General features: G+C 29.2%; 1 protein-coding gene across 1 annotated transcript; it reads right to left on the bottom strand.

Annotated features, from left to right (window-relative positions):
- Positions 1–4487: 4487 nt before the first annotated feature.
- On the bottom strand, positions 4488–26184 carry LOC145741697 (E3 ubiquitin-protein ligase UBR3-like). The gene is made up of 35 exons (XM_082559333.1): positions 25987–26184; positions 24970–25148; positions 23909–24087; positions 23409–23556; positions 22841–22998; positions 22088–22194; positions 21657–21809; positions 20951–21029; positions 19975–20177; positions 19299–19458; positions 18778–18958; positions 18321–18388; positions 17967–18101; positions 17390–17606; positions 16861–17043; positions 16070–16176; positions 15287–15374; positions 15083–15207; positions 14753–14813; positions 14084–14296; positions 13679–13746; positions 13269–13451; positions 12964–13123; positions 12261–12455; positions 11401–11541; positions 10668–10866; positions 9808–10079; positions 8840–8997; positions 8331–8452; positions 8068–8242; positions 7217–7358; positions 6716–6810; positions 6432–6560; positions 6077–6284; positions 4488–5023 (listed from the first exon to the last, which is right to left on the bottom strand). Exons 1-35 carry the CDS (start codon positions 26124–26126, stop codon positions 4860–4862), a joined length of 5295 nt encoding a protein of 1764 aa, XP_082415459.1. The 5' UTR covers positions 26127–26184; the 3' UTR covers positions 4488–4859.
- Positions 26185–26594: the final 410 nt, after the last annotated feature.

The following is a 26594-nucleotide window of genomic DNA, read 5'->3' on the forward strand; positions in this document are numbered from 1 at the left end:
AATTCCTTACACGAAATTTATATTAAAAAGAAATTTCTCATGGAATATTTAAAAAAAAAATTATTTAATATTTTTTAAATAAGCATTATTGGAAAAATAGATAAAATAATTTTTACAAAATTCTAACTTAAATTTAAACTTTGACAGTAATGGACAAACCACGTTTTCTTTGTTTACATTATTACGTCATAATAGCTAAAACAATCGCGACTATATACGTCATCAATGCACTTAAGGCAATACACCGAGCATTTAAACAAATGCGATTACAGCGTAACATTATTGTATGTTATAGTCGCTACAATATACAAAACAGGTTATAATTGCTATTGTAGATGCTTACAATGAATACATTATAGTCGGAAATTAATTATTATTGTTTGTTTGTTTGTTTGGTAAATATGACAATATTTAACATTGTAATTCGGATGTTTTTGGTTTTGAAGTACTTTGTACAAAAATATTTAGTTATTTCTCCAAGATCATTTTTTCTATTTGCCTTCTTTCAAATTTTTCTTTAAAGTTATTTTGTTTAAAAATTATTTATACTTAAAATTTTTTTTTATTTAAAATGATTATTAAAAAAACAATTAAAAAACGTTTATTATCTACATTATTAAAATCCTTTTTCCGTTCTATTTGGTTAATATGTTTTAACAATTATTTCATGTTTTTTAACTATTTTTTTAAACAAGTATAATTGTATACAAAGGTATATTAATATTTTTGAATTCAATGGTATGCATGTAAAAACTGTTTTTAAACAAATACTTGACCGTGAGAAAAAAATTAAAATTGTTCTCAAAAAAAAAACATAATTTTTTGTTTTATGTTAAACAATAGTTGTAACATCAAAATATTATAACTAAAAATTTCGATTAAAAGATAAAAATTCCGAAACCATCTTTTCAATGGAACTAAATTTAAAATTTTAATTCAGTTAAAATTGGTTTAATAATTTGCTTGTTAACCTATTCGAGCCATTAAAATTGCAGCTAGCCACTGAAACAATAAATAAAAGACAGTTCGTACCAGTATCAAATTGCAGATGACATTAAACACATTTAAAAATCCATTAAGATATGACTTTTTTTGCTTAAATGCAACCACCATACGTTATGTGGTTATTCTATATCTAACTACGTCATAGCCACGTGGCTTCGATATTTTTGGGTATAGATTTCAGATAATTGCATGCGAAAAAGACTGTACAAAATATATAATTGATATATTTGCTTATGTGTTTATATTTTTCCATTTTTTCACACAGTTTTATTTAGCAATCAATTTGATGCAGATGGTTATATTTTAAACGTAAAATAATTAGTCTGTCATAATAGTCTTATAAATTACTTAAAATTTTGTACCTGTTTAGAGTTGTTTAAATTATATAAACTTAAAATAATAATCACACCTGCTAAAATTACTAAATTTGTTAATTATATCTAACAGATTGAACCGGTTATTATACTTATTATAAACAATTTAATTCACAAATACTATTCAAGTTCCCTAAATTAAAAAAAGATATAATTATGGTGACATCAAATTTATGACTTAGTTATAATTAACCTGTTATTAATGCATTTTTTAAAAAAATTAAATTTGAACGAATTTGGAAAAAGTTTAGTATTTTTTTAAAAGTTTATTTAGATAATATTCAACTATACCTCGAAACATCGTTTACCTAAATATTAGTAATGCAAACAAAATGTAAAAAAAACTTCGTGTGAAATATTAAATTTCAGAGGCCAGTTCTGGGTATACCATCAACATATTGTGTTTTTATACAAACTTAACAACATGTTACAATATTTTTAACTTTTTAAATGTACTCAACATGATTTTAAATATTTTATCACTGATTTGTTAAAAAAACATTAAACAAATTTGATAATATATAACAAGTTAAAACAAATGGTTTTTATTTTTAAAAAGTCATTTCTTATATATTTAAAAATAAAGTTAGACAAAGTAACAAAACCAGTTTCGAATGAGAAAATGAAAAAGTTAACCGAAAATATATCATAAACAATATCAACAATAGTTTAAACATGAACATTTTTTTAGTTTCTAGAAAAAATTCTTTTTGTATTTTGTAATTTTTCTTATTAAGGAAGTTATCATCAACAACAACAACCACTATTACGTCACAATCCGATTAATAGAACAGCTTATGACGTCACGCGACCGAAAACGCGCGCCCAAAAATTTCGCACGAAAAACTAGAAAATTTTCGATAAAAAATGTGCAAAAAAGCTGTCAAATTATTCAAAATGGACGCCTTAAAAATGTTAAAGACACATTCTTAGCTCTTTAATCTTTTCAAATGCTTTCAAGGTAGCGGAACTGTCACTTTTACATGCTTTAATTTGCCTTAAATCACAATGCAAAAACGTTGCCACATCTGTATGTCGTTCACCTAACCTAATAATCAACCTGTCAATCCAAATTTAAGTTTTTAATTGTCAAAAAATTAACGCAGTACAGTAGTAATTAAATACATCTAATCAATGGCTACAATTTTGTTTCATTTTTTAAGGTCTTTAATAATAAAATGTATAGTCATAGTTAATAAAATATAAACATTTTCACAAAAAAAATGGTTCAACAATTTATTATTTATTAAATATTAACCATTATACTCTGTTTTTAAAGCAAAACTTTTACTAACAATATTTATATTACAAGAAAAATAGTACTGTCACATTGACAGGTCAAACTTGAGTATGAAATATATGATTTTAAAAAGTAATCACCAAGTCATAAAATGTTGTCGGTGTTAGTGTTATAATACTTTAAAACTATGTATAAAATTTTAGTAACTTTAACATGTTTTAAAACATAAAATTCGTTTTGTTAATTTTTCCATTTTTTTGTTAATATGTTGGTTATTGTAATATTTAATTTGTTACTTAGACTAATGACTGATAACCTCCAATTCAATATACGGTTCTGTAGTAGGTGCGTGTTTTTAACATAAGCCTAAGGTATCGAAATTTTTAAGTTAGTACGTGTTTTACTGCCCTAAAGTATATCAAATTTACTTTAAATATTGCTTTTTCAGTCAACCGCTATTCTATGCATGAAAATTGAACCTGTAATTGACCCGAAAAATTCGATTCTTCGGTCAATTTTATTGACTTTAGTGACATATGATCTCGCAATTAAATTTTTGCGATACAATTGGAAACATAAAATGTCGGTTTTGTATCGCAACTCTGACCGTTGTCGTGTTATAATAATAAACTTAGTAGCGTTGACATTTCGATATCCCAATTTAAACTTTTAGTAACATGTTAAAACTAGGGTTTAATAAAAATTTGCGACGTCGCTAAAACAGAATTGGCTATAATTTTAAAGGTCAGATCGGGTCGAAATGACAATATTTTTACCTTTGAACTGCATTGTGCAAATTTTTGATAAGTTTAAATTGTAAGTGGCAATTGTTTTAAAAATTAAGTTTACAATATTTTTTCAAATATAAATTAACTTGTTGGCTAAATATTACTTTGGGTATTTTTAAATAAAATATGATTTACAGTATCTTGACACTTTATTTTAATAAAAAATGGCTAGTTAACCACATAAAAATTAACATCACTTTTGTTGATAATAGTTTACCAAAACAGCTATTTTAACAAAGTATTACTATGTTTAATTTCAATAAATACCATATGCATGGTCATTTAGTGTCGCTTTTAGATATTTATCAGGCAATTCATTTTGATATATTAGAAAATACCTATATATATATCATCTACTTTAATAACGTAAGCACGATTTTAAGTCGATATTCCATCGCATTTAAGGCAAAGAACCGACTTAAAGTATGCAAAATGCTATCACAATATCTTAATGCATATATACTTACCGCATTTTTAAAGTATCTAAAACTTGAAATCTATTCGCATTACTCATACGTTAGATAACGTTAAATAAATATCAAGTTGTAATCTTTCTATTTGCTAAGTGCTTATTAAAAAAACAAATATAATAAATTTTTTTTTAATTAAATAAATAATATATAATGTAAGTTATGGGTTTGTGAGTTATATATTATTTTGAATTTTAAATTTTTAGGTAAGTTAACACTTGCAAATTGTTAAAAATATAAACAAAAAACACTCAGAAAAAATTTACAAAAAATGGAATTTAAAAATTGGTATAGGTTATGTTGTTATAATTACATTCATTAAAATTTTGTTAAAGATTTATTTGGATGTATATACTAACAATAACAATATATATAAGGTAAACTGTACAGACAAAATTTTGAGAATAAATAATGTTTTGTTCTTAAAACATCTAACATTTTCTTTGAGATAGTACAATATTATTATCTGAAACACTAGATTTTTACTAAAATCTACAAATGTACAAAAAAGTTTATAAACTCGAAAATAATTTCTAAAAATTTTGAAATATAGTTACCTGAAATTTTTCAAAAAATCTTTTAAAGGTAAAATATGATTTTCTAATGCAATACTAAAGCGTCAAATTTCAATAATAAATTATAAAAATATTCACCTAAGAAAAAATCAAATTTTGTTTTTTTTGAGGCTCTTGACTATAGATTATTTTTTCACAGTAGTAGTATTGTATGGCTTATATAAAACAATCAAATTTTTGTCGAATGCAATTTTGAGTAAAACTATAACTAACAATTTTTTCTATAAAATTTTACCTATTCTTTCAAAATCTAGCATTTACTGCTACTAAATCATTTACAGAAAATATAGAAAAAAAAATCAATAAAAATGTATTTACCCTACAAAAATTTAAAAAAAACTACCCCTTTACCCAAAAAATGTGAAAAATTGACCCCATAAAAATGCTTAAAAAATAACAGAAAATTGTCACAATTCATTTCCATGCGGTGTCCAACCCTTAGAAGTATTATCAAATGAATGCTGCAACCACTGGTTAGTAATATGTTCATATCTTTCCTTCTTTAAATACAAGGGTTTCCCTCGTTTCCAACCTTTGTCTTCTTCACCATGGGCATCAAGGTATAATGTGCCTGATAATGTTTAAAAATTAAAAATTTTTTGGCAACATGAAAAATTATTAAAAAAAAAAATTAAATTTTTATTTATTATTTAAAAATTTAGATAGGCTGTTGAAGCCTTAACATAGGCAAACATTCTTAAAAGAGGCCAGTTTTTAGCAACCTTAGCAATTCCCTAGCATTATTATTTTAGCACAAGTGCTTGATAATTAATATGGTTATTGTTCTTTTTTAGACGAAAAATTACTAATAATTATTTACTTAGAAATGATACAACAAGATGTGAAAATTAATCTTCGTTACAAATCTTACGCTTCAAAGTGCAATCAAACATCAAAGTCAAAATATTATCTGATTTCAAATGCTTTTAAACCTTGCACTTTAAATGTTGGTGCTAATATTAATATCTTGTTAATTTCAGAACCAATAAACATTCTAACATGTGGGTGTTTTATCTTTTATGAGGTTTTTTATCAGAAAACTTATACATTTGTTAAAACCGGTTCCAGTCGTGTCAAAAACATTAAAAAACAAGCTTTTTATCTTTAAAAGCATGAGTATAAATTAATTGAACTTTGAAAGATATTTTCAGATAAGTATTTCAAATTTTTGGATCAAATTTTTGTTTTTTTCCTTGGCCCAAAGAAATGATTCAAAAACTAACAGCGTGGTGTAGTAGGCAGAACACTTGACTTTACTACATGAGGTCCTGGGTTCGATCCTCACTGCTCTCAAGCTGTAGCACCCTTAAGTAAGGTGCTATAAACAGTATAAACTACTGCTAAGCCGGCACTTAATAAGCAGCTTAATTATCGGGCAATTATTATCTATAATATTTCAAACTGCTAAAGGCAACTCGAGACTGGGTTGGGGTTACTGATGTTACTTTAGGTTTAGGTCTTGAAGTCAACCTTTCCACATCGAGGATAAAAAAGGCAATAAAAAGTTAACCTTACAATTCCGATGAAATACCAATCTTTAACATTAAAAGTATATAAAAACATAAGAAATACTATTTTACTAATTTCAAAAAAAATTTACAATAACTAAAAAAGTTCAACCTACCCCATATACATGCCCTTGAGCCTCTAATAACCACAATTATAGAAGAATTTATCAGTAATAGAATACAAGTTCCTTCCCCACATATATCTGCATGTCTACAGCCTGCTTTAGGTGGTTCCTTATATTTGCATATAGATTTATAACAAACATACGAACCACAGACCAAACAAATTGCTGGGTTGAGTTCGTTACCACAATCTTTGCATTTCTAAAAAAAAATTGCGGCAAATTTGAAAAAAAATTTAGGCTTGCGTTATTTACCGAAAATAAAATTTTTAAATAAATTGATCAGTGAGAATCGAACCCAGAACCTTGTGTTGTGCCTTAAACACTTACTAGTTAAGCAATTACTTACAGATTTTCTAAATTTTTGAAACAGAGTGTTATATTCATGAGGTAGTTGTATTAGTTTGGGAGTAAACCACTCATGACATTTTAGTAATTTTCTTGCAGCTGAGGGATTTTTATTAATAATCATTGAAACCTAAGAGCACATAAAAACAAAGTTAAGCTAAAATTTGAAAAGTAATATCACATAAATTTACAACAAATTTATTTAATAATTATTTAATTATTTTTTTTATTAACAACTACTTATTTTTTAATTAATGTTAAACACTTCTTTGGGGATAAACTGACCTCTTGACACCACCTGGTGATGAAAAGTTTAGGGTTGTTCCAGTGTAAACATTTGATTGAATCTATTTCAGAAAACTCGGTATTTGGGCATAAGCCTGACAAGAAAAATAAATTTAAAGATAAATTAAATGAAAAGATTTTTATAAATTAATTATTAAGCAATATTAATCCAACTATGAACAATTTTTTTTATATTTATTTATCCTCGATGTCAGAAGGTCAATCCAAACATTAAGTAACATCAGTTACCCTGACCCAATTTTGAGGTGCCTGTAAAGTTTGGGATATTATAGATTATTGTTGTCCCAAAATTATAAGCTGCTGATTAAGTGCTGGCTCAGCATGAGTTTATACTGTTTACAGCACCTCACTCAAGAGTGCCACAGCGTTAGAGCAATGGGGATCAAACCCACGACCTTATGTAGTAAAGCAAAGTGTTGTGACCACTACACTATGCTGTCAGTTACATTAACAGGATAAAATAAAATAATTTAAACTTACCTAAATATTGAGCCAAATGTGCAAACTCGTTATCAGAGTCAGTTAAAATAGGAATTTCATCTCCACCAAATATATGTTGTTTAAATAAAGAAGATATGCGTAGGAATGAGAGCAAATATTTTTCTACAGAAGATAATGCTGACTAAAATTTTTAAAAATGGTTTAGATTTTAATATATTACTGACATATACCTAAACCATATATATATAATAGAACTTAGTGAAAGATAATATATATGTCCAATTTATTGGCCTACAAAATAAAAAAACTGCCATTTGTAGTGCGCAAATAAATTATCAAGGGCAAATATTAGGTAAGATTTGCAACCATATTATGACATTGAAAATCTCGAATGTAGGCCGCTATCGATTAGTTTTACCCAATAGATTTTTTACCAAAAACTATATTCCCGAAAATACCGTTTTAACAAAAAAGGACATTCCCTATTACCCACTTTAACCAAACACTTATTTTTTTAAATTAGATCGGTAGCGTGGTGTAGAGGTAAGAACACTTCCCACACGACATGAGGTAGTGAGTTCAATCCCCACTGCCCTCATGCTGTAGAGCCCTCGAGTAAGGCGCTATAAACGGTTTTGGTAAGCCAGCACTTAATCAGCAGCATAATTACTGGGCAATTATAATCTATAATATCCCAAAATGCTAAAGGCAACTCCAGACTGGGTCAGGGTAACAATTGTTACTCTATGATTAGGTCGCGCATTTGACCTTCCCACATCGAGGATAAAAACATATATAAAAAAAATTTGGGTAGAATATCATTTTTTTTAAATCTTAAAATTATCTGTGGATACTCTACAAATATAATCAAATAAAAAAGCATTTTTTACCTTTGGTGAGATGACTACATTAGAATAACTAGAAAGGAATGAGATAGCCGAGTTATTCTGTTCTTTGTACAAATTAGTCGGCATCAATTTTATCACAAGACCGACTAAACACTCGAAATTTGTACCACTAAAGGGGATTCCCCCAACGGATACGCCGATGCTGTTTTTCCAGGCTCTGAGTTAGAAATATTTTTAAAAAAAAAATTGTTTTTTTTGAGAAAAAATTGTATTGGAAAGTTTTTTACATTTTTCTATTTTGTTACCTTCTCTCCTCAGAAGAGAATTGGAAAGAAAGGTGAATGAGAGATTTGATAAAAGCTAGCTGATATAAGATTTCTATGTCCTTGTGAAATTTTTCCAAAGATAGCTGACCATTTGTTGAAAACTAAAACAAAAAATAATTAATAAAAAAATATCACATGCAACTAACAGTGTTGTTAATATAAATTCGCAATACAAATAGGATAAATAACTGGCCGGCAGCATGGTGTAGTGGTAAGAACACTTGCTACACAACTTTGAGGTCGTGGGTTCAATCCTTACTACTCTCATGCTGTAGCACCCTTTAGTAAGGCGCTATAAACGGCACGAACTCCTGCTGAGCCAGCACTTAATCAGTTGTATAATTACCGGGCAATTATAATATATAATATTCCAAACTGCCACAGGCAACTCGAGACTGGGTCGTAGTAACTGATGTTACTCTATGTTTAAGTCGCGCATTCGACTTTCCCACATCGAGGATAAAGATATATACGAAAAAAAGACTTACCTTAATTAGCAGTTTGGTTAGATTCTGCATTAAACATGGGGTAATATGGTTAGGTATAGGATTGTCTTCACTAGTAAGATAGTTGTACAGAGAAATAACTTTTGTATTTTGAGGTTTTGAGACTTGGCAAATGTGATACAAAACATGAAACAGGGTCCCTAAAAATATTTAATTATAACTATTTGCATATCTTAAATTAATATTTGTAAATCAGAGATCAATAAAAAATGGTGTAGAGGTTAGAACACTTAGTTTTACAACATAAAGTCTTAATTTAAATTCCCACTGCTTTCATGCAGTAGCTCCCAAAAGTAAGGCACTAAAAACGGGTATTTACATTCCTATTGAGACAAAACTTATCTCTGTTTAATTTTTAAGCAATAATCTAAATTTTATTGGGGCTTAGTGGACAATATATACATCTATTGGCCTACAAAATTAACAGAAAAATGCTGTCTATGGTGCGCTGGTAAATTTTTAAAGGCAAATGTTTTTTTCTATACATCTTTTTTCTTGATGTGGAAAAGTCAAATGTGCAACTTAAATATAGAGTAACAACTGTTACTCCGATCCAGTCTCAAGTTGCCTTTAGCAGTTTGGAATATTATAGAATTTAATTGCCCGGTAATTATGCTGCTGATTAAGTTTTGGCTCGGCAGGAGTTTATACCGTTTATAGCGCCTTACTCAAGGGCGCTACAGCATGAGATCAGTGGAAATTAAACCCACGGCCTCATGTGTGGTGTAGCAAGTGTTCTTACCACTACACCACGCTGCCCGAATATTAGTTATATCCGTATTATAACTATTAAAATCCGCTCTGTAGGGCCGCTCTGTATCGACTAGTGTTAACTAAATTTCAAACTGGCAAAGACAACTCAAGACTGGGTTAAGAGTACTAATAGGCTGTGAATTTAACTATTTAACATTGAGAATAAATAAGTACAAAATTAAAATAAAAACACTTACCGATCGGTAACTTTTTTTGAAAAGTTTTCGAAATTCTCGGTGACAACGAAGCAGAGGTAGAAGCGTGGTCTGCCATTCGAACTAACAACGTGTTTCCCATTTGCATCAAGTTATGTTCCAGGTTAAAATAAACCGATGAATACATGATTGGGATAGGGTCGGGTTGTACTTGAGGAGCAAATTTCTTAAAATTACAACGCTCGAAAATTTCGGCGATTTTTTCATAGCATTCCAAGGTTACGAATGGTTTGACCGGTTCATCTGTTGTAATCCTAATTTAAAGTCAGTTTATAAATAATTGCAAAAACAAAGTTGATTTTCAACCATGGATAATAGTATAGTATTTTAAATAAAATTTAACAATTATTTCTTAATGCACAATTGTGATAAAAGCTAAGTTTGTCTTATAAAAAAAAATTGTTCAAAAAAAAAAAACTTTTTTTGGGTATTTATCTAGAAGTAAAAAGTACTTACTCTTTATCTGATTATTTTTTAAGGGACACTGCTTATTAGCATTTATGACCGGCAGCGTGGTGTAGTGGTAAGAACACTTGCTACACCACACATGAGGTCGTGGGTTCAATCCTTACTGATCTCATGCTGTAGTGTCCTTGAGTAAGCAATAAGGGGCTATAAACGGTATGAACTCCTGCTGATCCAGCACTTAATCAGCAGCATAATTATCAAGCAATTTTAATTAATATAATATCCCAAACTGCCACAGGCAACTCGAGACTGGGTCAGAGTAACTAATGTTATTATACATTGACGATAAAGATATATACAAAAAAAAATATAAAATTCTAATCCAATAGACAACTGTCCAAAAAAACAAATTTCTAGAAAAACTAAAAACTTACGTTCTCGTGTTTTTAATATTTTGCGGTAACACAAGATTCGAAACTTGTCTGCAGAGCGGGCACTGAAATCGAGTTTTAGGTCGAGTTAGTAAGATGTCGTCTCGATTTACAGTTAACATATAATCCCGATGACAATTTAAATGAACATTATGACCGCAAGTTGAAATATGGATTCCACCTATTTGGGTATGATCAAAATCTAAAAAGAGAAAAATTAAAATTTAGAAAACCAGCAAAAAAATTATAGTTTAAAATTTCATAACAGTTTAAAATTTTAAACATGAATTAATAAACACTTATATTTAAAAAAAAAACAGTTAAATTAAAAAAATACCAAAAAAATTAAAATTTAGAAAACCAGCAAAAAAATTATAGTTTAAAAGTTATAACAATTTAAAATTAAAAACATGAATTAATAAACACTTATATATATTTAAAAAAAAAACAGTTAAATTTAAAAAATACCAAAAAAATTAGCATTTTAAGTAAGTAAAGTCCTACCAAATTTCATTTTAAACAATGTTAGTAAATTAAAAAAAATATTTAAATATAAATTCCTAATTTTTAGGTTTCGAATATTATTATTGAATTGTCTGTGAAAACATGAACAAAAAATTTATTTATTTAAAATTTTCAAATAAAAATACGACAAATATTAAACAAAAAATAGAAGTACATAATCAATTCCATTTAAATTGAGTTTAAATCTTAAAAAACATAATTTTAAACATACCTGTATCAGAAGAAGTTGGTAAACCCAATGCTATAGTATTTTCCTTTATATTTTGGCCCACATAAGAGTAGGTATGTTTGTTAAAATCAGGATTTGAAATTGAAGAAAAATCGAAAACTGATTTATCATTTCTTCGGTGTCCTTAAAACGTTAAATAATGTATTATTATATTTATAATTAAAAACTACAGAAAAATAGCAGATAGAATTTCAAAGTAAAATTTTCCTTTTTAAATTGGCTTAGGTTTAAAATTAAATAAAGAGTTTAGTTAATATAAAGCTAGTGATAGAGAAATACAGGTTAAACTTTGGTACTGTAATCAGGTTTTAAAAAAAAATTTAAAATTAATAAAAAAAAGAAAAGGGAAGCCCTATTTGTGATGACGTAGAAAGTACTAGCTTGTATACACTCACTACACTACTTAGTACTTTCTACGTCACACAAAAAATAAGGTAAACCTCTTCTTATGTTAATCATTTTCCAGTATTTTTGAATATTAAATTGTAAGTACCACAGACATTTTTAAAGGTTTTAAAGCCATTTTGTGATTCATTGTCAACCATACTAACATACTATATACATCACTTACAAAATTGCAAAACTCTGTAACATAACACTTCAGCAGTTTTGGACTTAATTAGAAATTTTGGTAGATAATTAACATGGTAATTAATTTTGGGCTTGACAGAAATTTGTACCATTATAGCGCCTTACTCAAGAGTGCTTTGACATAGATGCAGTGGGAATCAAACCGAGGACCTTATGTTTTAACCACTACACCACACTGCCAAAGTGGTATGATAGCTAAATATTATTTTGTTAATTTATCAAAAAAATTGTGTTATAAATTTTAAACTTACCTAATACTAAAGAAGGTTGAACTAAACATATAAGTCCAATTAATTTGTTTTGTGAAAGGTTATCATTTGAGTTTATACAACCTTCTTGTACACCACATATAACACATTCATATAACTGCTCTCTATCATCATCTTGGGACGAGTTGTTTTCTGTTTGTGATAGATTTTCTTGATCAATTTCCATTTGGTTGCTTTCTATAGAACACAAAATATAGAATATTTGATAAAATACTTAAAATGTGATAATATAAATAAAGTGTAAATTATAATATTAAAGTATAATGTTAACAAACCCGAGACCTGGTAGCAGTGAAGATCAAACCCATGACCTCATGTAGTGAAGCCAAGTGCTTAATGGTGTAGTAGTTTAAACACTTGGCTTCACTACATGAGGTCATGTGTTTGATCCCCACTGCTATCAGGTCTTGGGTTTGATCTCCACTGCTATCAGGTCCCGGGTTTGATCCCCATGGCTATCAGGTCCCGGGTTTGATCCCCACTGTTGTAGACCTTTTGAGTAAGGTGCTATAAACGGTATAAACTCCTGCTGAGCCAGCACTTAATCAGCAGCTTAACTATGGCGCGATTAAATTCTATATCATCCTAACTTACAAAGGCATCTGGAGACTGGGTCAGGGTAACTGATGTTACTTTATGTTTTTTTATGACCTTTCCAAAAACATGTGACTCATCAAAATTTTACCTATAAATTTTTTTTGTTTTTCAGCAAATTGTTGCATTAGTCTCTGCCTAGCTTCTTTAGCTTGTTGTCTCTTGTAAGCTTTTTCATCCATTTCATTCATGGTTGGACTTGTTTTGTTACTTGATTTTGTGTTAAGGCTGTTAGCTATAACTTTAATCATCTAATAAACAACGAAAAATATAACTTCAATTTAAAATTTTTTTTTTTCAAATTTATCCTCCAAATTTATTTTTTTAATTTATCCAAAAGTATAAATATTAAATCCACAAAAATTGATTTAATTTTATTTTTTTTAAACTTTTTACATTTTTGTTTTCTTTGCTTGCTTTTGCGGCAGCCAACAAAACGTTTTCCACTACATTAGCCCGCGTTGGTGGAATCGGAGTTTTTCTGTCGTAACTTTTAACTTTATCCTCATCGAGGATAAACATGCCATTCGTGTCGTTAAATTTGTTGTAAAGTTTGACAAGAAGCGATAAAATACTTGCCTAAAAAAATAAAAAAAATATTTAAAAAAAAAAATTGAAATTTTATAATAAAAAAATGTTGCTACCCTTTAAATATATTGTAAACAAATAATACTTCAATATGATAACCTAAAAAGTTTTTTTAAATAAAAATTAAAACCCTTAAGCAGGTCTACTTAAAGGGATTTATTATAGCTAATATAAATATTTTTTTACTTTTAAAAAATGGAAAATAATTTACTACACACCCCTGTTTTGACAGTTTTGTTCAGTTCTATTCCTTTTGATGCAAACAGTGTTGAGGAAGAAGTGCTTTCTAAAATAAATAATTAAATGTTAAATTTTAAAAATTATCTTTAAAATTATCTTGCTTTTTTATTTTTTATTTTTTTTTAACAGACACGGAAATTTTTTTTATTAGTTTACACAAAAATAATTTTATAAACATAACACTGAAATTATTTTTATGTCAATTTTTCCAACTACTTTGATATTATTAACTGAACACAATTAATAAAGCAACAACTAATAACTTGGTGAAGTGCCTAAATACATTACCACAGAAGGTCCCAGGTTTGATTCCCACTGCTTCTACATTAAAAAATTTCTAAATAACGAGCAAATTGTACTTTTTTTCACACTAAATTGTTTACCTGTTTCCATGAATTCTTCATTGTAAGAAACTATCCTTGGTGTGGGTTCCCTATTCGACGGTGGAACTTTAAGTTCCATCACCATTTTTTCACTGTTCTTTGTGATGTCATCACTGGTAAACCAATCAAAATTTGGGATTCCGATATCTTGTTCTTCAGTGTTAAGTAATGACATTTGAAGGGGTTTTTTGTTGCCAAGGTTTTGGGTTTGATCTAAATTGTGTCAAGCATAAATCTTTGTAATTTTATTGATTTAGAACTAAGGTATAAACTATTTTAACATTTATTTTACAAACTTATTAGTTACACTTGCACAGTGTTGTGGTCCAAAGACTTGACCTCATTTCAAAAGGTCCTGGGTTCGATTCCCACTGCTCTTATGCTACAGCACCCTTAAGTAGGGCGCTATAAACAATACTAACTCCTGCTAAGCCAATACTTAATTAGCAGCTTAATTAGCGGGTAAATATAATAATATATTATCCAAAACTGCCAAATGCAACTGAAGACTTGGTTGAGGTAACTAATTTTACTCTAAGTTTAGGTCGTTAAGTTGACCTTTTCACATCAGGAGTAAATAAATATAAAAAAGATAAAAAATTTAACTTAACGTCTAATAAAAAATTGCTACTGTTTATGTAAATTTAAACAATATTTTAAGGAACTTACCGGTTAAATTTTTCTTTAAACTAAAACTAGCTTCTAATAAATGTAACGCCATTGCTAATGTCTGAAAACAGAAAACTATAAGTAATACTAATAAGTCTAAACACACTTACATTAACAAGATACAAAACTTGCAAATACATCTTAAAATGGAGTTAAAATAATAACAGATAATTATAAATAAGTTTTAAAGTCAAAAATTTTTTTATATTTTTACCATGGTTTTCATTAAATTTACAGAGTTGAATTAAAAATTGCTGAAAACATATTTTCCAATAAAATATTTTTCTTTATTGAAATATTAAATAGACTTAATTTAGGATATAAATTTACCATGTCGGTAACCATAGAGTGGTTGTGTAAGGCTTTGAATAAAACAACATAAAAAAACATATGCATTCTTTTACAATGTACCAAGTTCTTAATGCCCGAATATGCCGGCATAAATTCAGTGATCGCTAAAACAAAAAAAAATCATTAAATAAATTTGCCATTTAGTATTTTTAGTGTAAAACATAAATTAATAAAATTACTCACGTTGAAATGGAGGCCATATAGAAGTATCAGTTAGTTTACTGTTGATGTTAAATTCACTTTTTAGATGTCTGAAGTAACTGACATGCGACTAAATTAAATAAAAATCCTGTTTTTTGTATGTAATTATCAACAAACCAAGAATGCCCTTCAAGACCTAAACATTGGAGTAACATTCATTACCCCAACCCAATCTCAAACTGGCTTTGGTGGTTGGGAATATTATAAATTATAATTGGTTTTTGCTTAGCAGAAGGTCCTACCAGTTATAGTGTCTTACTCAGGGGTGCTACAGAAAGAAAAAGCACTGGAAGTCAAATCAATTTGCAGGGTATTTAAACCCAATGAGCTAACACACCGGTGTAGTGGTAAGAACACTTGCTACATTACCATGAGGTCGTGGGTTCAATCCCCACTGCCCTTATCCTCCAGCGCTCTTGAGTAAGACGTCATAAACGGTATGAACTCCTGCTGAGCCAAAACATAATCAGCAGCTTAATTATCGGACAGTTATAATCTATAACATCCCAAACTGCCACAGGCAACTCGAGACTGGGTCGGAGTAACTTATGTTACTCTATGTTTAAGTCGCACATTTGACTTTTCCACATCGAGGTTAAAGATATATACAAAAAAAAAGTGAATCCAAGTGTACTAACCACTACACAAAGTGCTAAAAAATGACAGTATTTGTCTGGGAATAAGCTAACATATGTTTTAATAGATAACCCACTACGGTATTTCAATATTTTCTATTTATTTAAAAATTGCATTAACACAACATACCTGTTGAACAACTTTCTTGTATAATATTCTGTGATCGTTGAACACAGGATCATATTTGCTCCATGCTAAACTGTTTGGTGTATAAGTGGTTTGTTCCATGGCATCTCCTTAATTTAGTTTAATAAATTAATAATACACATTTACTACTTACATTGTGGAGTAGGTAATGTAGTGTAATAGACAACAACTCAAGATTGGGCTCAGTAATATAAGTTACTCTGATTTGGACTCTAATACCTTTTGCATATGAATGATAACTTATTATGAAAAATATAAATAATAATCACAATATACTTTTTTTTTCATATCACCTTAAGGTAATAGGTTTTATATATTTTTTTATTGGGGAAGGGTGTGCTGTTATGACGTGATCGAGCTATCCGTAAACACCGGGCTCAAGGGCGAATTGTGTGACGTTGGTGCGGCTTGAACCCGAAACCTTTCGGCTCGTAGTCCGACGCCATAACCGGTTTGCCACACTCTTGGACATAATCATGATATACTTAGAAACTGGCAGCATGGTGTGGTGTAGTAAATTAAACATGTGTCTTTACTACATGAAGTCCTAAGTTCAATATCTACTGCTCTCATGCCTAAGTGCACTCCATAAAGGTACTATAAATAATATATACTCTTGCTAAGCTGAAATACAGCGAGCTTATAAATTATTAGGTAAATATTATCAATAAATCCCTCTTACCAAAAAGTTAATTTAAGACTAGGTTGGGGTAACTAATGGCTTTCTTCAATGAAGATAAAAAAATTAAAAAAAAACTATGATATTAACGTACCTTCTTTTTTAGTTGCATATTTTCCCAATGCTTCAGGTAAATAGTTTGCGTAATCATTAGATTTTGAACCAGAATGAGCAGCATTACAAAGAAGAACATGATCTGATATTGAACTATAAGTACTTGGTTGAGAGGTCAGTAGAACTATCATATCACTTTCAATTATTTCCTTATAATTCATACCTAAATATAATATATAAGTTAAAAACTTTAAAATTTAATCTAATCATTTTTTTTGTTTATTTATCCTTGACGTGGGAAGGTCGAATGCATGACCTAAACATACAGTAACATCAGTTACTCCGATCCAGTCTCGAGTTGCCTGTGGCAGTTTGGGATATTATTGATTATAATTACCTGATAATTACGCTGCTGATTAAGTGCTGGCTTAGCAGGAGTTGGTACCATTTATAGCGTCTTTTTTAAGAAGCTACAGCATGAGAGCATAATACTAAAATGTGCTAGATTTATAAGTAATTAGTTTAACATTAACTTACAAAAAATTTTTTTTAATTTTAATTTTTTTTACCTAGATGAGTTCTTATCCCCATAATAGCCATCACAAGTTTAAAAGCTGCCTCCAACATTTTTGGTTGTCGATCTTCATCCGGCGCTCCCAAGTGGCTGTAATTAATGTCGTCAAAGTAAGGAGAAACAGTCTCGGCAACGGTCAGACAATTAGTTACGCGGCAGCGCTCAAAAATTTTCGAGACAACATAATCTCCAGGAAGAAAGGCAGAACATAACTAAAAATTTTGAAAAACACCGAATATTTTTTTTGTATATGTTTATTTATCCTCGATGTGGAAAGGTCGACTTCACGACCTAAACATAGAGTGACATCAGTCACGCTGACCCAGTCTCAAGTTGCCTGTGGCAGTGTGAAATATTATAGTTTATAACTGCCTGCTAATTAATCTGCTGATTAAGTGCTGGCTCAGCAGGAGTTCAAATCGTTTATAGCGACTTACTTAAGGGCGCTATAGCATAAGAACAGCGAGGATCGAACCCAGGACCTTAAGTAGCTACCGATTAAAAAGGATTATATTTAGCAAATTAAAATAGCAATTTAAACAAACCAACTTTTAAATTTAATCCCGGTTTACCTGTAATAAATAAAGATCAGCATCGATAAAAAAAGTGCAGAAAAAATATTGCTTGTAAGCCAGAGCTTGAGTTGATAAAGTTAATCCATTCCTAACCCACATTCCTGATTGGATTTCATACATTGTCACTAAGACCTTAATTACACGTAAGTTTTAAATAAAATCCTAACAACAAAAAGTAAAAAAAAATTCCTAAAAAAAAATTTAAATTCGACCTAAAAAATTCGAATAACTTTCGATTAAAAAATTCAAAAAATAAATGCCTAAATTGCGCATAAATATACACATTAGCAATTCAAAAATATAATTTTATGTAAAACATTTTTTGTAATTTTATATTTCCTTAAAACTTACATGTAAAGGGTGCTCTAACATTTTAATTAGTTCCTCCGTAGATATATACAAGTCTTTAAAATGCACACCTTAAAAAAATCAGATTAATAATAAGAAAATTTTAGATAAATTAAAATTGTACAAAACAAAATGGGCAACAAAAATTATAAAAATGTCTTTATCAATAAATAATATGTTTTTTTTATATTTATTTATCCTTGATGTGAGAAGGTTAACTTTATAAACATAGAGTAACAACAGTTACCTCGGCCCAGTCTCAAATTGGCTTTGGCACTTTGGGATATTATATAGATTATAATTGCCCAATAATAAAGTTGCTAATTAAGTATTGGCTCAGCAGGAGTTCATATCGTTTACAGGACCTTACTTAAGGGTGCTACAGCATGAGAGCAGAGGGCATTGAACTCATGACCTCGTGTAGTAAAGTTTTTTTTTTAAAACTATAACAATGTTGTACCTTGGTTAGTTATGGCATTACTTATAAAATAAGCCACGTATCTATGCAGTGGATAGTGGAAACTAATTTGGTTGTAAGGTAAGGTTATATCTCCCTCAAAACCTAGCGCATCAAATAATTCAGTGAGAGCATCACATAATATACTGATCACACTAATACTAAGTTGGGCAGTTGATCTATTCTAAGATAGAAAATAAAAAGAGTTTTATTGTATGAAAATAAATTTTTTTATATATATATATTAAGTATAGAGTAACATCAGTTACTCCGACCCAGTTTCGAGTTGCCTGTTGCAGTTTTTGTATAGATTATAATTGCCTGGTAATTATGCCGCTGATCAAGTGCTGGCTCAGCAGGAGTTTATACCATTTATAGCACCTTACTTAAGGGTGCTACAGCATGAGAGCAGTGGGGATTAAACTCACGACCGCATAGTGGCGTAGCAAGTGTTCTTACCACTACACCACGCTGTATACTGGTTTGGAAAGTAATTTTCTGTCAGTACCTAAACTAAACCTTACCTCTAAAACATCGACAAAACACCAGAGTGGAGAAGCACAAACATCTCTCTCAGTGTGGAAAGCCAACAATATTGGAGTTACTTCATGTCCGATATGAGTGACTAACTCTCTCTTTGTTAAATCCATTCCACAAAAACACAACAACTGTTGCACCAGGCAACTACAAAAAAATGTTTAAAAAATAATTCTTTACAGAATTAAGTATAGTAAAATAAATACTTATGCTAATAACTGTGGTAAGAACACTTGCTACACCACCATGAGATCGTGGGTTCAATCCCCACTACTCACATGATGTAGCGCCCTTGCGTAAGGCTATAAACAGTATGAACTTCTGCTAAGCCAATACTTAATCAGTAGCATATTTATCAGGCAATGATAATCTATAATATCCCAAACTGCCATAGGCAACTCGAAAATGGGTCGGAGTTACTGATGTTACTCTATGTTTAGGTCATGCATTCGACCTTCCCATATCGAAAATATATATATATACATTAAAAAAAATAAAAAACAGCATGAGGCATTCAGTCTTAAAGGACACAGGGTCCTGGGTTTGATTCCCACTGCTTTTAAACAACGCCGAGTTAGAGGCTTTTATGCAATACCTTCATTTATTATTAATAATATCTGTTAAAAGTAACATTTTTTTTATATTAAATTGAAATAGATTTACCTCATTAGATCAGGATTGCCCAGTAGCATAGTAGTAACTCTTGTATGGCTTAATATATTCACAAAATCACTAACCACTGGCCAGTAGGCGTTGGTGCGCAAACTACTTTCTGTACCTGCTACACATTGATGATAATCGTTAGGATTTGTTTCCGATGAAGTCAGATTAGGATAAATAATATTGTGAAGTGAAATCATAAAAATCTGCAAAAAAATTATGACTTATATTACATCAGTAGTTATAATCATGTTAGGTTTTACAATTAAGACCCCTTGATGACCCAAACATAGAGAACATCAGTTACTTTGACCCAGTCTCAAGTTGCCTTTGGCACTTTTAGATAATATAGTTTATAATTGCCTAAGTGCTGGCTCAGCAGGAGTTTATACCAGATATAGCACCTTATCTAAGGGAGCTACAGCATTAGAGCAGAAGGGATTGAACCCAGCACCTCATGTAGTAAAGACAAGTGTTCTGACCACTACACCACGCTGCCAGTTGAATTGTAAAGTTTTAAGTCAGTACCAAATCCAAAAAAACAATTATTGCGATTATGATCAAGCAATATACAAGTTCAATAATATTCTAAACTGAAAACTCTAAGCCTTACTATCCCCAAATAATTAAAATTACATATTTGGGAGTAAAACGTTAAGCTTCTTACATCAACAAAACATTTAAAATAAACAAAAAACAATGTAATGACAAATGGCATTATGTAACCAACATATTAAATGCTGTCTATTTAGTTAATATATATAATAGTTATATTAAAGATATTAAAAATATTTACTAAAATAACAGAATATAAAAGTTTAAAATTTAGTTAACAAACGATAAACTTTAAATTACTCATAAGAAAGTCATAGGAAATAAACAATTAGTCTTAAATCATGATATTGTATTCCCTATATATAACAATATCATGAAATTACTCATAGGCAAATAATGTATGTGATTTACATATAGGTTTTACCTCTAATAGGTTTTCATCCATTGTTAGCATATAAGCTAATTCATCATTGCTGAATAACTGGACAGAGATGTGTACAACCCTAAAATTAAAAAAAAATTTAATTATTTAATTAGTTGTGCAAAAGTGCCAAAAATTAAAAAAAATATTTAGTAAATATTACTTAATTAATGCCAATAGTTTAAAACTATTAAATGTTTTATTTGCCAATTAAATCACTTAAAAAACTACTTAAAGTGTTATATTAGAGGGTTTTACAATTTTGTAAGTGATGTTTATAGCATGTTAGTATGGTTGACACTTAATCACAAAATGCCTTTAGAACCTTTAAAAATGTATGTAGTACTTATTTTTCAAAAAATATTTAAAATAATGAACATTAAAAACCAGGTTACCATATTTTTCGTGTGACGTAGAAAGTACTAAGTTAGTATAGTGAATGTATACAAGCTAGTACTTTCTACATCTTCACAAACAGGGCTTCCCCTTTCTTGGTTTTTTAATTAAATTAAATTTTTTAATTGTGTATAACTTAAAAAGTAAGTAAAATTTTTTGAAGTTAAAATCATTTTTGTGTTAAGTGACACCAACTTTATTAATTTTTAAGTCAAAAAATATTGCTAATATTTGACTTTAAAAATTAATTTATAATTAACAAAAAAGGCAAAAAAAAAAAACAAGATTTTTTAATTATAAAAAAGACACCCACCTATTTGAAAGTTGATCTATTTTAGCAGACTTCCCCAAAGATGCTGCGATCCTGGAGTAATGACGAGTAAAAGATCTAGAGAACTCTCTCTTCATGTCAGCATCCGGAAGAAGATTCAGAAGGATCAAGATCACACATTCGGGAAACTCATATCTAAAAAAAAAATATATTTATGAAATTTTTTTAAACAAAATTTTAAATGTATGTCCAATTTATAGGCCTACACGATAAATAAAACCATTGTATGTGATGCCGAAATTAGGGTAAATATCAGTTTTTTGTGGCTATATTATGACAATTAAATGCCAACCCTTAGAGCGGCCTATTGACTGCTTTAACTAAAACTTTTTTAAATAGTAACAAGAAGTAAAGTAACCTAATATTGGAAAAAAATGTCCGAGAATTGGTAAATAAAAACAAACCTAACTAACCTTAATACCCAGAAAGTAATTTCATCGAGATAATTTAAATATTGGAAACCTCTTTTAAATTGACCGGTGTCATTTATTTCAGTTGGAATTCTGGGTGGTTTGATCGACTAAAACAAAATAATATAAAATCTTAAAAATCATATCCTAATTTCTTTATAAAAAGGTGGACTTTAAACATGATTTGTAAAGCAAACAGTCACATGTTATAGAAATGGTTAAACAATATTCTAAATATAATTTTTTGTTTATTTTATTTATTTTTTGTTTGTATATAACTTTATCCTCGATGTGGAAAGGTTGTGACCTAAACATGGAGTAACAACTGTTACCCCGACACAGTCTCGAGTTGCCTTTAGCAGTTTGGAAACTATAGATTATGATTACCCGGTAATTATGCTGCTGATTAAGTGCTGGCTCAGCAAAAGTTCATACCGTTTATAGCGCCTTGCTTAAGAGCGCTACAGCATTAGAGCATTGGGGATTGAAACCTCGACTTTATGTAGCAAGTGTTCTTACCACTACACCACGCAGCCGGTATAATAAAGCTAAGTGGACAATATAACTGTATGTCCAATTAACAAGCCTACAAAATAAACAAAACTGCTCTTTTGTTTGTGTAAATTATCATGGGCAAATATTAGTAGTTGTGACCATGTTACAACTATTATAATACCAACTGTAAAGTGAACTTTGACTAGTTTAGCAAAATAAAATTTAAAAAATTTTTAAAAATATGTTGAAAATTTAGTTTACTTTAACAGCTTGTTGAAACAAGATGTTGCTCTCCTTGTGAAATTGATGGTACGGGGAATCCCCAACCTCAATACACTTGTAACTTATACAGTTTTTAAGATCAGAATAGAGTTGTTCGTTCATGAAAAGGTTGTAGATGTGGGTTCGAACTTGTGACCCTAAGTTTAAAAAAAAAAAATTTTATTTAAAATTTGGTACTAAAAATATAGTACATTAACATAGTATTGTAATAATTATAAGCTACTGGGATAATCCCTTTCTTAGTATATCTGCTCTCTACAACAAATTTTGCTACACCACACATGAGGTTGTGGATTCAATTCCCTCTGATCTCATGCTATAGCGCCCTTGAGTAAGGTGTTATAAACAGTATGAACTCCTGCACTCGATCAGCAGTATAGTTAGCGGGCAATTATAATCTATAATATCCCAAACTGCCACAGGCAACTCGAGACTGGGTCGGAGTAACTGATGTTACTCTATGTTTAAGTCGTGCATTCGACTTTACTACATCGAGGAAAAATATATATATAAAAAAAAAATCTAGATTAGAAAATAACAAATTTACCTAGTTTTGAGATGTCTAACATAAGTTCAAAAAACTTTAGAATTTCAGGAGGAAATTCAGGATTGAAAGTAGGTTGATTCTGTTCTTGTTTGATCGAATATTTACGTAGAATATGGATGAACATTAACAACAATCTATCAAGCAAAACCTGAAATATAATGTTCTAATTATTATTAATTACTTTAAAGATTCAAAAAAATCTTAAGATCAATATAACATAAACTTGTTTAAATAATTTAACAATATAAAGCCCTATATGAAATTCTAGATTGTAAAATTCTAAAGTTAAATTTGATGAACAAAAAACATAGCAGGGCGTAGTAGTCAGAACACTTGGTTTACTACATAAGGTTCTAGGTTCAATCCCCACTACTCTCATGCTGTAGCACCTTTTGGACTGGGTGGGGTAAATGATGTTACTCTATGTTTGGTCGTGAAGGCGACCTTTATACGTCGAGGATAAATAAATATTAGCAAAATATTATAAAAGTTATAATCACCTCTGCAGCAGATAGAAATCCAGGTGGTACTGGTATAGGTGGAACCCTGTTGGGACCATGATGCAGACAAAACCCCGATTTCTTTAAAACACTTGGGTCACCACAGTCACAAGCCCCGCCCGCTTCACTGCGGAAAATGTTGTAGTCATGACCCTCGTGGTTACCCCTCTCAAAACAAGCTAAAAAATTTAAAAAATATTTTTTTAAAGAATTTATATTTTGGAAAAAAAATCTTTATTATTTGAGATTTTTCATAAGATAGAATGATAAAAAATCATGCCAACTTAATAAAATTTTATTTTTGTGCCTTCATTAGTATTAGTATATATTTTTTTAATTCTTGTTTAAATACAAATAGTCCATTTACTTAAACAAAATATTTAAATCTTTTTATTGATTATTTTAAATGAAACTGTAATGTTATTGCATAGTTGTTTTTAATTTAGTTTTAAATTGCCAATTAACTGTTATTTCATTTTCAAATTCCCACAGGAGGTTGTAATTAACAGCTACTAACCTTGTCTTTAAAATTTTTTAAACAACAATTAAATCAAAATTAAAATAATAAAACAAATATTAAAATAAAAAGGTTTAAAAAAATCGAATTTATACTGATTAATAGTTAAAAGTCATTTTTCAATTTCTCTTATTGAATTTTCTTATATGTTTATTTTTGTTATAAAAAGTTTTTTGGTTATTTTTAATTATTTTAAAACATGCTAAGCTAATTATCAGATCAAAAAAAACATGTTACCATTTCCTATTCTTAACAGATTAGAAATATATTTTCACTATGACATCATTACATAAAAATAAAACAATTTAAATGAAAACTATAATATTAAAAGTCTGTATATAATATAAAATAAGCAGCAAATGCCTGTCATGTAAGTAGTAATACTGACAGTAATTTTATATTTGCTGAGCTACTTTTTAATATATAAAAAAATTAAATTAAAAAATTAAAACCAATAATATTTGGGTGTATATATATACACTAATAGTTTGATAAAAATAAAATGCATGCCATTCTTTATGAATTAAATAAACAAATTAATTACCAGCGCATAGAGACATGCTTGGCGAGTTGGCACAAGTTCTACATCGATAAGCAACAAAATCTGCCGTCCAAACACAACCGCAAAATGGGGATGTATCCATTGTTTGTAATCTCTGACACCAACTTTCGAATGATTCATTCCCAGACATTAAAGCCTTGATCCATTCAACCAAGTCAGTTCTGTATAAAACAAAGTCGTTGAAATTAAAATGTTTAATTTATTTTATAAGTATATACCAGTTATATACATGGCTTGGGCCCCAGTCGTATTAAACAATCATCTAACTTAAAAATCCCTAACATACAATTTGTGAATTTGTTAAACTTAAAATTTTAACATAGCAAAATAGATGTTGCTGTATTTAACCTTACAAAAGTTGTAGATTATGTAGAGTTAATTTTATTCAAGAACAATTTAATAATAATTGTTTAGAATTTTTCAATAATTTGGTTTAGATAATTGTAATTAGCTAAATAGAAGTTTATTATTAGACATGGGTACTTCTGGGTACGACGCCCGTCATTTAAAAAACAATAAACTCGATAATATGTAAAAGCATAGAAAAATAAAAACACATTTGTTATTTTTAGAAGTTTAGGAAAAGCATTATTTTAAATTCCACCTAAGCTAATTTTTAGAAAGTTAAAGTATATAAATTTTTAAACAAAATTTCGTCTTTGGGTTTGGTGACCATGCCATAACATATATAAAATCTTTACGTAAACATTAATACTTTTGGCATGTTTTAAATCATTAAATTGATTTTGTCATTTTTTCCCGTTGCATTGTTGTAATATTAATTGTATATCGTATTTATTATTTACTTTTATCAATGTGCAAAAACCCCCCCAAAAAAAGTATTAGTAACCCATTTTTACATTTGTCTTAAAAGTATTAGTAACCCATTTTTACATTTGTCTTAAAAGTATTAGTAACCCATTTTTACATTTGACAACATTCGAATTTAAAAATTTTTTTAAACATAACCAAGGTAATATATAAAAATATGTTTTTTACCTTTCTCCAATTTTGGTTGGGTCGAGCAAATGATCACATATTTCATTAATTGCCTCTTTTCCTTTATTTAAATCATGATCAAATATTTGTTGAATTTGTCGTTTTGCTTGTTGATAGCTTCCGTTTAAAAGATATGCCATTTTAATTACTACAAGTTTTGCTAAAGTATTTTTAAACTAACTTTAACATTATTATATTTAAATATAATACAAAATTAATTGATCTGCGAAACAAAATTGAAATGTTTCATATTTAAAGTTTTTTTTTTGCATTTTTGTATCAATTTTTACCCAATACTTTAGATGTTTGACTGGCAGCGTGGTGTAGTGGTAAGAACACTTGCTACACCACCATAAGGTCGTGGGTTCAATCCCCACTGCTCTCATGCTGTAGACAGTATAAACTCCTGCTGAGCCAGCACTTGATCAGCAGCATAATTACTAGGCAATTATGGTCTTTATAATATCCTAAACTGCCACAAGCAACTCGTGACTGGGTCGAAGTAACTGATGTTACTCTAAAAAAAATGTTTAGCGAATACTTTAGCGGTTTGTCTTATAAATTTTCAAAATATTTACGTTCTGACTAACTGACTAACAACAAAAATA

The sequence above is a fragment of the Corella eumyota genome, chromosome 2, assembly GCF_963082875.1.
Source record: "Corella eumyota chromosome 2, kaCorEumy4.1, whole genome shotgun sequence".
NCBI classification, from domain to species: domain Eukaryota; kingdom Metazoa; phylum Chordata; class Ascidiacea; order Phlebobranchia; family Corellidae; genus Corella; species Corella eumyota.